Raw genomic sequence first — 16,276 nt, forward strand, 5'->3', positions numbered from 1 at the left:
GGGTACATTCTGTGCCCTCATCCAGGTCGTTGATGAAGATATTGAACAACACCGGTCCCAGTACCGACCCCTGAGGGACTCCACTAGTCACAGGCCTCCAACTAGATTCTGCCCCATTGACTACAACTCTCTGACTTCTTCCTTTCAACCAGTTCTTGATCCACCTCACTGCCTGATCATCAAACCCATACTTGATCAACTTATCTACAAGGATGCTGTGGGAGACGGTGTCAAATGCTTTACTGAAATCAAGATAGACCACATCTACCGCTCTACCATCATCTATCCACCTAGTAATTTCCTCATAGAAGGCTATGAGGTTAGTCAAACATGACTTACCCTTGGTAAAACCATGTTGACTGCTCTTGATGACCCCCATCTCCTTGATATGTCTAGAGATAGTGCCAAGGACAAGTTGTTCCATCACCTTTCCAGGGATGGAGGTGAGGCTGACCGGTCTATAGTTACCCGGGTCCTCCTTCTTGCCCTTCTTGTAGACTGGAGTGACGTTTGCTATCCTCCAGTCCTCAGGCACCTCTCCAGTTACCCATGACTTACCGAAGATGATGGAGAGTGGACTAGCAATGACCTCCGCCAGCTCCTTCAGCACCCTTGGATGCATTTCATCCGGACCCATCGATTTATGGATGTCCAGATTATGCAACTGATCCCTAACCCAATCCTCATCTACTATGTCCTCACCTATCTTGACTACTTCTGGGGTTATATGAATCTGGGGCTCATGGGAAAAGCCTGCAGGAGTAAAGACAGAGGCAAAGAAGGCATTCAGCACCTCTGCCTTCTTCATATCCTCTGTCACCAGGGCACCCACCTCATTCAGCAGTGGGCCTATATTGCCTCTGGTATTAGCTTTGTTGGCTATGTATTTGAAAAAGCCCTTTCTACTGTCCTTAACCCGACTTGCAAGGTTAAGTTCCAAGGAGGCCTTAGCTTTCCTAGTTGCCTCCCTACATTCCCTGACAACATTCCTATATTCCTCCCAAGTGACCAGTCCCTCCTTCCATGATCTATAGATTTTCCTCTTCCACTTGAGTTTCCCCAGCAGTTCCTTTTTTAACCACGCTGGTCTCCTAGCTCCCTTACTAGATTTTCTACCCATTGGGACACACTGATGCTGTGCTTGCAAGAAGTGGTCCTTGAATATTGTCCAGCTACCTTGAGCCCCTTTACCTTCTAGCACTCTGTCCCATGGGACTTCCCTTAACAATTGGTTGAGGAGGCCGAAGTTTGCTCTGTAGAAGTCCAGGGTTCTGGTCCTGCTGGAAATTCTGTTCCTCCCACACAGGATCCTGAACTCCACCATCTCATGGTGGAGTGAAAACTGAAGACTTGAACCCAGAGAGAGTTCAAGATTCTACTGGCTTAAACTCTGTCAGAAGTGCTGCATGCTAGTGCTTGTTATACATGTGCATCTTGAAAGGCAAAAGAAGAATCCTCAGCACAAGGAGCTACTTACTTAACATGGTGCTGTCCAGAGCACACGTACATTGTTATCTTTGTAAACATAATTAATTGTTAAGTAGTGGCACAAATAGGAGTACAGGCCATGTTTCATAATAATTGTTTTATGAGTAAAAATTTGAAGTTTATTTAGTATAACCTGTGCAGAAAAAAAGTGTGTTGCTGATAAGGTTGGATATGCTGTGTTTATTGTGTGGAAATTAAAGGTTCTCTTGTGTGGGCCTTAGTAATTGTCATTAGCTTTAATTGAAGACTTCTTTCTGGGCACAGCTTCTCCTATGGTGTGTACTTTGCTTTTCCTCCCTCACACTCACACTACCTTCCAAGAAATGTTTTCCCTCTCCCTAATCCCCCAAGCCCCAACTGCTAAGTATTTGAGATTTGCCTTGTATTGAATTATGTTGGACTTCCTGATGAAGCTGTGGTCTTCTGACAGCAAGGAAAAGCTGAAGGGCAGAGTTGAGGACAGCTAATAAATCTACTTATATCTCTAAAGTTAGGCCTCTCCTGTGAACTCAGCAGTCCAGCTCAGGTTAAATTTAGCAGTGCTTGTCCCACGCAGAAGAAGTGCTGTGAGGACTTCCCACACAGCACCACACTCCACCCCACCCTCCCACCTCAAAAGATGGAAACAACTCAACTCTCTTAACACTGACCAATGCACTGTTTGTCTATCAGACAGACTCCGATTCTCTAGAACAGAGGGAGGCAGCAGCAAAAGTATGTTTAAAATGAAAGTGACAAGCAAAGGAACAATTGGCATAGGAATGACATCAGTTCTTTAGAGTCTTGTGTGCTTTGTGCTGTGTGTTTAGAAGTGCTACTTAGAGGGGTGTTTTAGGCAGCATGGATTTAGAGCATGCTTTGTTGGCTGTTTTTAGAGGAAGCAGTGCCCAGTTAGTGAGGTACTAAAACTAATTGTGCAGTGTCTGCCATCTTACAGTTAACATGCTTGTGTGATGTTCTTTTTTAAAGCAACTCTTAGATATTGTAATTAACCCATTATCTTCACTTGACATTTGGCAAAAAACATAAGGAAACTGAAACGTTTGATTTCTTTCTAGTCTGCTGAGGGACTAGAGTTAGGGAAGAGGTGGAAGTCACATAGCTTCACTCCCCTGAGACCTTTATATGTGCAAGTAAAATGGGAAATCTTGCATATTGAAAAGACAAGACAGCACATACCCTTGTGGGCAGGCTGTCTAAACCTGTGGTTCAGATTGTTCAGATGAAACATGCACATGGTCACCCGTGAGACCTTTGTGGGTTTGCTACTCTTGTGGCTACAGGCAGCTTATGTTGATGTAAGGCTTAGTGTATTTATTTCCATTGAACATTTCCTGTCAATCTCTAGTGTTATGTTTGTTATGCAAATGAGAATGTCCATGTACATTAATGGTCATTGATTTGTTTTGCACATTTCTGGCTTGTAGATCACTTGCTGAGTTTTTGTAGTTGATATCTGAAATTGAGGGGAATTGTCAGGATGCCCTCCTTGCAGGAACAACCTAGCCATAGCTCTGTTGGCATTTCTGACACCTAATTAATGCTTTCCTGATGTTTTGAATATTCCTCTAGCATCAGTTGGGTTTTGATACATCTTGGCATGCTCTTATTTTAGGATTGTTCACCAACACTTGCTGGTTGCATATTTAACAAAAATAGTGGTAATGGCTATATACAAGTGAGTAACTCTAAGAGTGTTTTCCAGTCAAAATTTGCACTTGAAGAGGTTATGGTTGTAAACTTTTTTCAAAGTTTCTCCATTGCAAGTCTTGCAGTGTTAAATTCTCTAATGTGTTTGAGTAATTTCAATAAGTATATAGGGTTATTTCTGTTTACAGTGCATTCTTCTGCATAGGCATTAACATCTCCACTAGTGAGAAGGCTGCTAAACTACATCTTTTGATAATTCCACCTAAAAGAAGTTGCACTTCTGTGCAGAATCACAGTCCTAGCAAAGAGTTTGCAACCCAGTAAAGGGAATGGTAGGACTTTAAGGCCACCTTTGCATGCTTATAATTTTGGTGACGTCAGGAGCTGTGTACTCTCACCACTGAAGTTAATCTGTAGCTTAAGGTGCAGGTTGATACTGGCCTTGCATTATTGCCTATAACATAATAGAAGCAGAAGTACAAGCCCCGGTGTTTGCCCTCATGTCCTATGAGAAGAGCCTTCCAACTGTCTTGTGTGCTGGAGGGCTCTCCAAGGGCACTGTCTGCTTGAAGGTAACTTACGAGGACTGTCTCTTTACTCCAATTCTGTAATTTTACATGGATGAAAGAAGTTGGATGATTCTTTCCAAGAAAGTACAAAATTTATTTTTCTGTCTTTTGGAGTCTTTTTGGGTGGGAGAAGACCCTCAAACCACCCCAAACATGGCTTTTGAGGGGTGGAAAACAGCATGAAGTATTGGCCTGGTGCACTTGAGAGACTTGCAGAGTGTTGACATACCTTGGCACATTAAATACTCTTGCCTCTACCAGTATCACTTGTCATTTGGAATCGCTTGCACATTCTTTATAGTTTACGTAATAAATATGCACAATAGAAAACGTTTCACTGAAAGTGTCTTTTGACTGTGGCAAATGATTTGTTCTGCATTTTCAGAAAGCTCTACAAGCGTTACGCATTCCTCCGCTGTGATGATGAGAAAGAACAATTCTTGTATCATCTCCTGTCATTCAATGCTGTTGATTACTTTTGCTTTACCAATGTTTTCACAACAATCTGTAAGTATTTGCTGTCCTGAAACTCTGATTTCTACATATGGTTGATTCCTTATCCAAAACTCTTAAACAGCTCTCTGAGCAAGGTGCCTTAATGCAGTTGTTCTGCTTTCTTCCTGATATCTACCTGTGTATGCTGTGTCACCATTTCTGTGATCCTCTCTGGTAAACAGTAGTGTCTCTGTCACTAAAGACTTTGTATTTTACCAAGTTAGGAAAAAAAAACCCCAGCTTTAATTCTGTTGAGAAAGACTTCTCAACAGAAAATTTTATGGTGGGCTTGTTTGCATCATACTAAACAAGATCAGTATGGATTATTCATTATGGAGGTAAGAATATTAGCTAACATGCTTGGAAATAATAATAAAAAAAGCAAAACAATAAAAGTACCCCATTTCATACTCAGCCTACTTTGCTGCATGACTGTCTCCAAGTTGAGGATAACATTAGGATAACAATGAAATGCCCATCGAGGGTTGCATCAGAATTCTGCAACACATGTAACACAATTAAATATTTTTTCCTTCTTTTTTTATTTCTTTTATTTAAAAAGATGTCCTAGAGAAACTTTTAACCTGTTGTTGCTGATGCATAAATGTCTTAGAGTTCTCATGTATTTGTGTGCCTGCTGCCATAGGACCTCACCAGTAAGACAGAATAAGGAGAGACTTTAGCAAGGCTTATAAAATTGGGGGTGGGGGTGTGTGAAAAGATCCCTCTACGGCAGGAGCTATCCTTGATGGTATGTTATGATCCATATCAGACAAAGCAAGCAAATGTCTAAACAAAACAGTTTTTGATCCAGTTGTGGGCAAGTTCAGGACAATGCTAAAACCTGGTCTGCTTGATGCAGTTAAGTTGTCATTTAATTTAAGACTGTCAGGACAGAAGATAAAAGGCCAAACATTTTAATTCATTCTTAAATGCTTTTTTAGGAAAATCCAACCATCAAATGCTGCTTTCTTGAGGCAGTGGCAGCTGAGGGAGAAACATAGTAAACACCTCAGCTGAAAAGCCCTGACTGTAATCCATTTATGCACCACAAAATAAGGGCAGATTGCCAAGAAACACAGTGACCGTTGAGTTAATTGGATTTTGTTATAAAAGTTGGGTTAATTGAAGGCCATGCATGAGATGCTAGGTGATTGAAGAGCACATACCTCCTGAGTCAGAGAAGGGGCTGTAACTTGGGTGATACTGTGCTGAATTAGTCACTGGTAAACCAGAGGACCAGAGAGTGTTTGTCTGTGTGTGTGGTGCCAGTTAGAGAGGAAAAAAGGTTGTGTGTTCTTTTTAAAGTCAAGAAGTCTATACAGTTGGCATAACTAAGAGCAACAGGGTACAGAGAAACTTGCAGCATTGCAATGTATTTTCACCGAATTTGTTCAGCCTTTGTAGTGCATGGTGCTGCAAACAAGCCCTGCAAAGGCTTTGGTTGGGAACTGGTGGTAGCAGTGTAGTGTGCATACATGAACGCTCAAAAGCAGGCAGTTAAGAGTTGAGCATCAAGTTGCATGCTGAGCTACAATACAGTCCTGGGTACATGAATATTCTGTTTTTATTTCCTTGTCTCTAAGATGAGGAGAAGTAACCATCTTTGTGACATGTTTGGAGGCTGGCAATTGAGAATTTATATGCATATTAAGTCATTATTTAATCCATATTGCTTTTTTCATTTCACATTTGTTTTGCCATCAGCTCTACTTCTTAATGACAAGTGCTACTATGATTAAAAAGCAGCTTTGATTGTTGTTTTAACTTTTCATGACGCTCCAGTATTATTTTATGACTTGTCTTCCCCCCTCCCTCCTCATTAAAGAGGTTACATAATTATCCTCCTTAGTTTTTGAAGTGTTAATTGTTCTTGTGTTTGCAGTGATACCATACCATATATTGATTGTTCCTAGCAAGAAACTTGGTGGCTCAATGTTTACTGCCAATCCTTGGATCTGTATCTCAGGAGAACTGGGTGAAACAGCAGTCCTGCAGATTCCCAGGAATATATTAGAAATGACTTTTGAGGTTTGTATTGCTTGATACAAAAAATGCTTTGGCTGTTCTGTTTTTTCAGTTTTAAGCTCTTATTGCTGTATCATCTTGCCATATATTTAATATTTTTAGTCTATGTGGTTAGTAGCAAATACTTTCTGTGCCTGTACATAGCAAATTTAATCTATATTTAATAACACGCAGAGCAAAATTACTGGCAAATCCTTAGTGCAAGCATGGACAAGACTGTCTTTATATTACAGCTTTGTGGTGTAGTGGTGGGAGGTGTCATATCCTCTCCTACTGGAGACAAAGAAGTGATTCTGCTCTGATTTTTGTGTGTGCTTGCATTGAGTAATGTTGAATTGAAAAATCTAGCTCAACTGATGGTCTCTGCTGATCAAAATAGTATTTAACAAAACAAAGCATATAAACAAAAACAAATAAAGCAACCTGCCCTTAAAAAGTCCAGAATCGATCACACAATCAGAAAAGATGAACCACATTTGTCATTCCCTGTCTCAGCATTTTCTCTGTTTACTCCTCTAACATGCTGCTTTCTTCTAGTTTACTCTGACAAACTCTTCGTTAATTTGCAGTGCCAGAACCTGGGAAAGCTGACCACGGTGCAAATAGGACATGATAATTCAGGGCTGTATGCCAAGTGGCTAGTGGAATATGTTATGGTCAGAAATGAAATAACAGGGCATACTTACAAGTAAGTATCATCCTGACATTTCTTGTTGGGTAAGTAGAATTTCTGCAGGGAGCTGGCACAGTAGGGCTTGTTTGATTAGAAAGGTCTTACCTCCTGAGACTCCGTGTCTGCATTTGCTGCTACCTGAAGGGCATAGAAAGGTCACTTGGCTTCTAGCATTAAGTAAACAGTGATTCTTACAAAATTAAACACTTTACAGTTTGCAGACTCTTATGTCTAGTGTTAAAACATTAGTGGAGAAGATGAGTTGACTGTTGTGCATCTTAAAAATCATCTGCCCTAAGCCCAAGGAAGAAGTAGCATGTTAGAGCTTGCTGCTTACCAAATAGAAGTATTACTTTATATTAAGGTTGAAGACTCTAGCTGTTAATAGGGAGACCTTTGGTCACAAGCTGGAACACAAGGGTCTATGGGCATTAGAAACCTGTGTTTGCATAATGAAAGTGAAGGAACAAGATCTACAGTAACAATTAAATGTATTTGTGTTAGGTACAGCATAGTTTGATGCCCTGTCCTTTGTTTAGAGAAATGCCAGGTTCTTGTTGATGACAAATTGGTGAGTAAGTCTACTCAATTCTCTATGCCAGCTTGTTTGTAATTAAAGGAAGAGTCAAGATTCTATTTTTGGATGCAGTTCAGTTTTCTGATTAAGCTGATTAAACTGTCATCAACATTGGTTCATAGAAAGGGATAATGAGCAAGTGAGCACATGTGCTTTCTAGTGTCTGACAATATTCCAATTTCAATAGATGTATTGCTATTCTGGAATGTAAGTACATGTTTGGGTTTTTTTTGGGGGCTAGCCTGCTACATAACTCATGCAATGACAGCACAGGTATTTCACCCCCCATCTATAGTGTGTAGTGGGTCTTCCCTTTTTACCTCTTCTTGCTCTGCAGCCCACAAATCATGTGCTATGCACAGGACACAAGACAAAATCTTCCACTGTTTGCTTTGTCAATCATTTAGTGTGACATTTAGCACTACCTTGGAACGGAAAGGCTGCTTTTACTTTTGCTCCCTCTACTGGCAAAAGCCAAACCAAGACTTTGTTACTTGTTGCTAGATGAGCGAAGTTTTTCTAATAATTGTACTAGCAGAATTTGGGTTTTATGCAACTGCAATTGAAAGTCTTTGGCATGGAATTTAATCTGGGTTGAAATACTTGATCCAAGTATCTCCTTTATGTTTGTAGGTTTCCCTGTGGAAGGTGGCTTGGAAAGGGAATGGATGACGGCAGCTTAGAGAGGATCCTGGTGGGAGAGTTGTTGACTTCCCACACTGAGGCTGATGAGCGGCAGTGCCGAACCCCTCCCTTGCAGCAGTCACCAAGCATGATCAGAAGATTTGTCACTATATCACCAAACAATAAGCCAAGTGAGTGATGGGGGATATCTTGTAATGCACTGTTCTGCAACATTGCTGAGGAGAGCTGCTTACAGACAGACCTGTAGGGTTTCTTGTATTTTAGATCTGTACTTGGACAGGACATGTGAAACTCTCTTAACCCAAGCTGTTACTCCAAGTCCAGCTAACTTCCCAGTGACAGTCCTGAGCAATGTGTTATGTCTACTCAAGTTTTGAAAGTCTCCAAAGATGGAAGAAAGATGTCTCTGGACTTCTGGTCCAATGCTTAGCTGCCCTAGTGGTGTTTTCTGTATTCTTGTCCTTCACCTGTGGGGTGAACGCTATGGAGGCATGTAGGAATTTACTGTCCTGTCTCTTTCTGTCCTTCATGGATGAAAAAGCTTGCTAGTGGTTTCTGTTCATGGACTTCAGTTTTCCACTGAGACCACTGTTCTGGGGTTGTGTTATTCCTGATAAATCAGGTGATTGCTTTGCTTCTGCCTGAATTTACAGTGAAACTATCACAGGAAGTATTTCCAGGATGCCCAGATTTGGTGGTGCTAATCAAAGCACATCTCGTTTCTTTAGATTACTTACTGAAGTTGCACATAATTTAAAAAAATATAAAAATCCTTTCCACCTATTGTTGTGTTGAAACACTACAGTGTTAACTTCAATATAAAAACAAACCATCTCCATTTCTACCTCTTCCACAATCAATAGAAGTAGAATTAGTTTTCTGTTACCTGCAGTCCAGCATTTTTTCACTAACAGTATGTTATACTGGTTCATGGTCCTCCTCTTTTGTTTTTGTGATATGCCTTATTCCTCATGCACAGGTGCTATTTCTAAAGCTGTTACAGAGTGTCTGAATATATTTTTCTGTTTTGCAGAGTTAAATACTGGTCAGATACAGGAAGCTATTGGTGAAGCTGTCAATGGTATTGTCAAGCATTTCCACAAGCCAGAGAAGGAGGTGGGGAGTTGTGTTGTCTATGTAGTGGCACTCCTGTCTTTAAAACTCTTAGTGAGCATTGTAGAATACATAACAGAAATTACTAAATTAAATGAGCAGCCATCCATTTGAAAATTCCCTAAGTGGAGCAAAAATGAGATACTGAGGCTACACTGTGGGAATAGTTAATCTTCCAGTACCTCAATTTTGCTGCTAACTGGAGCATTCTTTTAATTAAAAGTTAACATTCTGTTACTGGAAACTGTGTTATTAGTCAATTTGTGCCAAGGATTCTACTTGTGTCACTATCAACAGTGTTGCCTCCTGATTAGTTTGCTCTGGATTAACTGACATTTTACATCTACACTGAGTACTGGGTAGGTTTTTATGCCCATTTGGTAATATCTTTCATACTTAAAACATGAAAACCCATGGGCCACTTTAAAAAAAACAAAATAAACACAAGACCCACACCCAAACACCCCCCCACACTTTCCCCCACTAGGGAAGCAGAAGTGCTCTCAAATACTCTGGTGCACTTCTGTGTTATACGTGGAATAATCTTAACTGACACATCAGTAATTTCCTGAACCAAACTTCAGAAGCTTGCCTCTGTCAAAGCATCAAAATCCAGCCCTTATGAGCAGGAGTGGTGTAGAGCAGCGCTGGCTCCTGTATGGGTAATATCTTAAAAGTAATTGATTTTTTACAAATAGGTCCCCCCTCCCTATCTTCTCTAAGTTCAGTATAGCATGGCAGGTAGTTCTGGTTGATAATCCCATTTACACAGTAATCTCAAGTGGTCATGCACTCATTTTGCAAAATAAAACTTACCATCATGTTCTAATGAAGAATTTGGGTTTTTTCTGAGGTTTAAAAATTGCATTAAATGTTCGTTTTAGTGATAAACAGTCTGAGACACCTGCTACAATGGATGTCTGATCTTTGTTACTTAGTAAATTAGGAAAATACTTTCTTAATTTTCTGTACAGTGGTTATTATTATAGGTAAAACATACTCATGATCTTTATCTTGGTCTTTTTGTGGCTTCATTTGATGATGACAAGGCCCTGAGATACCTCTCTTCAGCCTTGTTTTTAGAGAGGTCAACAAATTTTTGAATGCTCAGGAGTTGTGAAAACTGGGCCATCCTGTCTGGAGCCACTGTTTGACATTAGACTGAAACTTGGGGTGTCTAGTTAAAAACTGGTTTTGGTAGTAGATGCATGAGACACTTTTTGTCCCAGGTTTCCAAACTGAGATAATAAGTGTGTGTGCTTTCTGTCTGTGCTTGGCAGAGAGGCAGTCTGACACTGTTGCTGTGTGGAGAAAGTGGACTTGTTTCAGCTCTTGAGCAAGTGTTTCAGCATGGATTTAAATCACCAAGACTCTTCAAAAATGTCTTTATTTGGGACTTCTTAGGTAAGTGGGAGGAAGACATACCCAAGCCTGCTTGTGTCTTTGCCATGTATCTGTGTGCCTTATCATTGCTGCTGTGTCTCAGCCCATGTGAGCAGCCTACTTCTTGGAAGCATCTCAGCAGCATCTCCTTATATCATCATTTTACTGTAGCATCTCAAAATTCAGTGGGAAGAAAATGAAATCCCAGTTTTACATGGAAAACACAGGACTGAATCAAAAAGAAAATAACAATGCCTAGATGTAATAATTCAGGAAATTAATGGATGAACTTAGAATCTAGATCTTTCAACTTTAACTGTCCCCTCCATGAGGCAGACAGTCATGCTGATTTGCCAGTGGTCCCTTATGGTCATCAGATAGCCCATGGATTTGTAAGCACACTTAAGGGGAAAGCATTACACTGAAGAGGTATTACATTGAATCATCTACATTTGAAGGTCGTAGTGCCTATTTATTTTATTCCAAGCAGAGGAGAATGATATTTCAGATATTTTAGGACTGCCTTATGCACTGATGAAAATTAATTATCTCCCACCATTCTTTTAAGAAAAAGCACAAACATACTATGAGACCCTTGAGCAGAATGAAATGGTCCCAGAAGAGAACTGGCAGACAAGGGCCAGGAATTTCTGTCGCTTTATCACTGCTATCAACAACACCCCTAGAAACATTGGGAAGGATGGCAAGTTTCAGATGCTGGTGTGTCTTGGAGCCAGGTATAAATCAACATCTTTATTACTGTTGTTCTGATTATTGTTACTGATATCTTACGAAAATGAAGAGGATGTTGTTTATTAGTAAGATAAATCCACACAATTAGGTTGTGCAGTTTGACTATTACTTATGCAGTTCCTTGATGTAACCAAAGAAGGATCAAGTGAACCATGCCCTGACTGAGTTCTTGGACATGTGAAGTTTGGGAAATCTGAGATACAAAACTGAGTATCCCAAAGAGCTGAGCAGCTGAATCAAGAGAGAAAGGTAGTCGGCTGGTGTAAATAGCCTCCCTGTCCTGTACAGCTGGCAATGTTGGAAGACAGAAACAGACAACTATCCGTTAGTGAGGACTTTCCAGTCAATGACTGGGTGAATTTCCTGTCCTCCACCTACTTTTTGTAGGAGATGGGTAGGAGGGAAGCTGGGACCATCCAGAAGCCCTTAAACACAAAGGGAATGGAGCAGACTAGTGACTTAGGGCCTGGTTGGGACTTTCAGGTCTCCTGACAACTGTATGTTTTGATGTGAGGGGTGGAAAAGCCAGAAATGTGGCTCTCACAGGTACTCCCTACTCCCACAGACAGTTACTCCCCCTTTCCCTGCTTTATAAAATGTGGAGAAGATGGTGAGCCTGTTTAGAAGGCAAAGACTAAAAATCAGGTCAGTGAAAACGAGACATTAACTTGGCTTTATTTTTATTTCCAAATTGTAATTTCCCACTTTGTCAGAGACCACCTTTTGCACCACTGGATCGCCCTGCTCGCAGACTGCCCGATCACAGCACAGATGTATGAAGACATAGCACTGATTAAGGATCATACTCTTGTGAATTCTCTGATTCGAGTGCTGCAGACCTTACAGGAGTTCAACATTACCCTGGAGGCATCTCTTGTCAAAGGAATCGATATTTGACCTCTTGTCCCACAGGAAAAGCCCAAAAGAAGAAAAAAAAGCAACAAGGAGTGATTCTTATTCGTATGCAGAAGTTCTGTCTGCCAGTATCGTGAACTTGTTCATGGCCCTAAAATGAGACTTTGACTTTTCTTGAAGGAAACTCCAAAAACAGTACAGGCAAATGGATAGAAGCTGTAAACTCGGTGTAAAAAAGAGGATTTTGGTATAAATCTATTTTAGAGTTTATTTGCTGGTTTGCTTTTTACACACTTTCATGTGAAAGAGATAGAGATGAGTATTGTGCAGCTTATTTTAAAGCTGCAGTATTTCCTTGCCATAGAAAATGTGCAGTGAGCCTTTCAGCATTCTGTGACCTTGCCTTCAGATATGCTGTATGTCATAGAGCCCAATGTATACACTCCATTTCTGCTGAGAAGGTCATTCTATAGTTTTTAAACTAATATTTTATATATTAACATTATTACCAATGTTTGATTTTTAACTTATCGGGTCATGTTCTGCTGCAAGGGAACTACAAATCTGATGTGTGCTTTTTTTAATAGCTCCAAAGCACTGATTTGTCAACAAATAATTTTTTCCTTTGTTTTTGTTGTCAGTATTATTTTTAGTGAAAATCCAGGAGACTGAACCATGAAATGTGCAGAGATCAAAGTGATATTTTTCATATTAGTACATAATTGCACAGAAGAAATTACTTGTGTTTTTTAACTGATGTTTTTTATTTATTTAACCTATGGTTGTGTTTTGTAAGTTTGTCTTGAAACAAACAGAAAAACTTCTATGATACAACTGGCTATATCATGCTGTAATTCAGAATTTACAGTGCAGCCCACTTAAATGAAAAACCTGGAATAATTGTTCCTAACACAAAAACGTTTCCACTTGAACTAGCCTTTTGAAGTTTGGTGTATGGTTGCTGCTGGTAATTCTCTTAACTGCTAATAAAAAGGGACACGTGTTCCTTCCCCCAAATGCCAGATGACTAAATAAAGATGTTTATGCTCCCACAGAATAATAATGCTATATCTTACTAACAAAGATAAGGATTTCCTAATTTTTCAGAAAATACAGTGAGTAGTACTTATTTTTGTTTTTGTTTTTTTTTTTTTTTCCTTTTGAAGGAAATTGTCTTGGATCCTGTTATCACAGCCTGCTTCATTTGGGATGCTTTTGTTTTTTCACAGAGAAAGCTTTAGTCCACTTCTACAATAAAATACGAACAATTTGAAAGCTTAGTTTATTGGAGATCTGGAACTTGGCAAATGCCTAAAGGCATCTCTGTTCATTTGAAACCTCTGATAAAAATCTCTTTGAAATAGATATGTGAGTTAAGAACAGGCTGATTTATCAGCATCACAAATTCCTGTACAGAAAATCAGGGCTATGTATTTAAGAGGTCTCCACTGTATAAACTTATCTCAGTATTGTCTCTCTTTTGAGAAGCAGAGTCCAAGTTTTTTGGTTCATACCATGTTGTAGCACCTTTTCTTTACCTACAGCTTAGTCACATCTTGTGATAGTTTCATTTCCATAATTTATAAGTATAGCACATGTATTAAATTTTGACTATTTTTACTTTTGTCTTATTTATTTCATTATTAAAGTGAGAAGTTCCTTTGTCACTACTTATCAGAGCAAGATTCTTTTTTGATTTCACAGTAGCATTAGGAAGATGCAAGGGCAATGTCCAAGCCACTCCTCATGCTGGGTGGATGTGAATTCTTCCACAGTCTGGGGCTTACAGGAGCATTTCACAGAAGTGTTTTGTGTGTGTGTAGCCTTGGTTTTATTGATTATTTTTTTAAAAAAATTATTTTCCCCATCTCTGGAGGGACAAAAATAAACCAAGTGTACTTTATTCTTAGAATTTCATGTATTCCACTTAATATTTTCGGATAATCTTTATACACTTGCCCCAAATTGTTTGTTTATATATTAATATTAGAAAAAAAACCATCATGCACAGTGCTTTCAGCTATATTTAAGATGGCTTTACTGGGCCTGTGTATTTCACAGGGAATATGCCTACATAAGAAAGGAGGGTTGGATTCATTATTTTGACCTTAACAGATTAGTTGATCCAGTTAAAATTTTATCTTGCTTAGTATTAAGTATGGATTAATTTTATCTTGCATGAGGTAATTAACCCTGAATTAAGGTGTTTGGTTTTGTTTTGGTTTTGGTTTTGTGGGGGTTTTTGTTTGTTTGTTTGTTTGTTTTTTGTTTGTTTGTTTGTTTCTTTTTTCTTTGCACAAGTTTACCTAGTGTGGCATGATACCAGAGATTTAATTGGCTTTCTTTGGTGTGGATCTTTTTGGTCTCATTATGCTAATGAGCAGTACCTGGGTTGGGCATAGGCTGGGTTTGCTGGTTCCCAAGTGGTGGGTTCTTAGGCTGGTACATGAGGATGAAGCTGCCCATAAGTGACAGCACCCTGTTTTGCTTGCTGTCCAAATGAAAAGGAAGATGCAGAGGTCATCTTCCCAGCTCCTCAGTTACAGTCACAGGAAAGACCACTTTGTGATAGACCTTTTCTGCACCTCTTACAGTGGGGACTATGTTTAATCCCAGTAGCATTCAAAGCACTTTTTGGTATGGACTTTTGAATCTGGAAGGATGTGCTCCACTGAAGAACAGTAGAAGGTTCTGAAATGCAGAGAAAAAAAGTTGTTTTTGTTGAATCCCAAGGCTATCAAGGAAGAATAAGATATTAAATACAGCTCTGTGGTAGCCTGTGCTAGGATCTTGGGAAGAGATTTGGCTGGCATATCTAAGGACACTTCAGGCTGTAGTAGCCATAATCCCTACCACTCTTAAGTGTTTACCACAAACCAGCCTCCTGCTTTCATTGCTGGAGCTGTCACCAATCTCACAGAATAATGTTTGGTTCCAGCATTAGCTCCTTCCATGCCATTCTGCTGAATTGGATGACCCTGGATAAGAGCAAATTGTATAGTTGGCATCTTTCAGGCTTTTAATTGGGGCTTTGTAAAATCCATCTCAATTTTTAAAACTTGCACCACATCATTTGTTTAGAAATAGAATAATGCAATTGTAACCTTTTTTTCCTGCTTCTTCTGTAAAATAAGGGAGCAGATTTGGTAGCTGCAGGTTAATGTGGCTATGCTGTTTTGTTGGTGGCTGTTTTTTGTTTTGTTTTTGTAACAGTTAATGGGGAAAGAATGTTGTTTTAACTGCAGGCATACGTTCTGTAGAAAGAAATACAATGAGCAAGTACTTCATAATGCAGTAAATATATAGTGCTAAATTGGTCAGACACATTTACAAGGTGATACCTGATTTGAGGAAAAAAACCCAGACTATCACCTATCCATTAGTCATGCATTTTTGATGAATGCTGTCAGAGGTGATACAATGATAGTTCAAATAAAAAGAAAAAGCAAATTAATAAAGACTTGTTTTAAATGTAATGAAATGCCATGATAATAACTTTATTAAATAATAGCCTTTACCTGCCATAAACTTAACCACCTGACATTCTATATCTGAAAACATAACAAACTGAAGACTATTCCACAAGTTTTTCCATTATGAAGAGTATTTTTCAAGTTGTTCAAATTGATCAAATGAAACCTCTAGCCAGATTATCCATATTTTTATGGTTTTAATTCATGAATATATTAAGATTTCTGCAGTGAAACTGTTCAGATTTAACTTTTCCTGTGTACTGTCAAATTATTTTTGTCCATAGTGGAAGATGCTATAGGACACTTGAAAATACTTGAAGATATTGTACACATGCTTCACATCTTTGTAGTTCTTTATTTTGTATCTAGAGATTGACTGTTAAACTAAGGTAAAGCATCAATACCTTACAAACTATATATATTTTACTATGTGGGGAAATCACTGGCATGTTTTTTTTATGGGCGAACATTGAAGTTTACATCATAATGATAAAACCAGGTACTGTTTCCCTTTTTTATTTTTCCTGTGACGTTTCAATCCATTGGACATTAAATGTGAAATGGATATACAAAA

At 39.1% G+C, this 16,276-nt stretch overlaps 1 protein-coding gene across 4 annotated transcripts in view; it reads left to right on the plus strand.

The window, feature by feature from the left end:
• DENND5A (DENN domain containing 5A) overlaps positions 1-16,276 on the plus strand; it is a 72,727-nt gene extending 56,451 nt beyond the window's left edge. For all 4 annotated transcript variants that reach the window (XM_051622545.1, XM_051622547.1, XM_051622546.1 and 1 more), the window contains 8 exons: positions 4,093-4,214; positions 6,088-6,233; positions 6,800-6,918; positions 8,114-8,295; positions 9,159-9,241; positions 10,519-10,642; positions 11,190-11,358; positions 12,088-16,276. In XM_051622545.1, the coding sequence (XP_051478505.1) occupies positions 4,093-4,214; positions 6,088-6,233; positions 6,800-6,918; positions 8,114-8,295; positions 9,159-9,241; positions 10,519-10,642; positions 11,190-11,358; positions 12,088-12,271 (1,129 nt within the window). In that variant the 3' untranslated portion in view covers positions 12,272-16,276. The remainder of the gene's footprint in view (positions 1-4,092; positions 4,215-6,087; positions 6,234-6,799; positions 6,919-8,113; positions 8,296-9,158; positions 9,242-10,518; positions 10,643-11,189; positions 11,359-12,087) is intronic.

Source organism: Apus apus, chromosome 5, assembly GCF_020740795.1.
Source record: "Apus apus isolate bApuApu2 chromosome 5, bApuApu2.pri.cur, whole genome shotgun sequence".
In the NCBI taxonomy this organism is placed as follows: Eukaryota; Metazoa; Chordata; class Aves; order Apodiformes; family Apodidae; genus Apus; species Apus apus.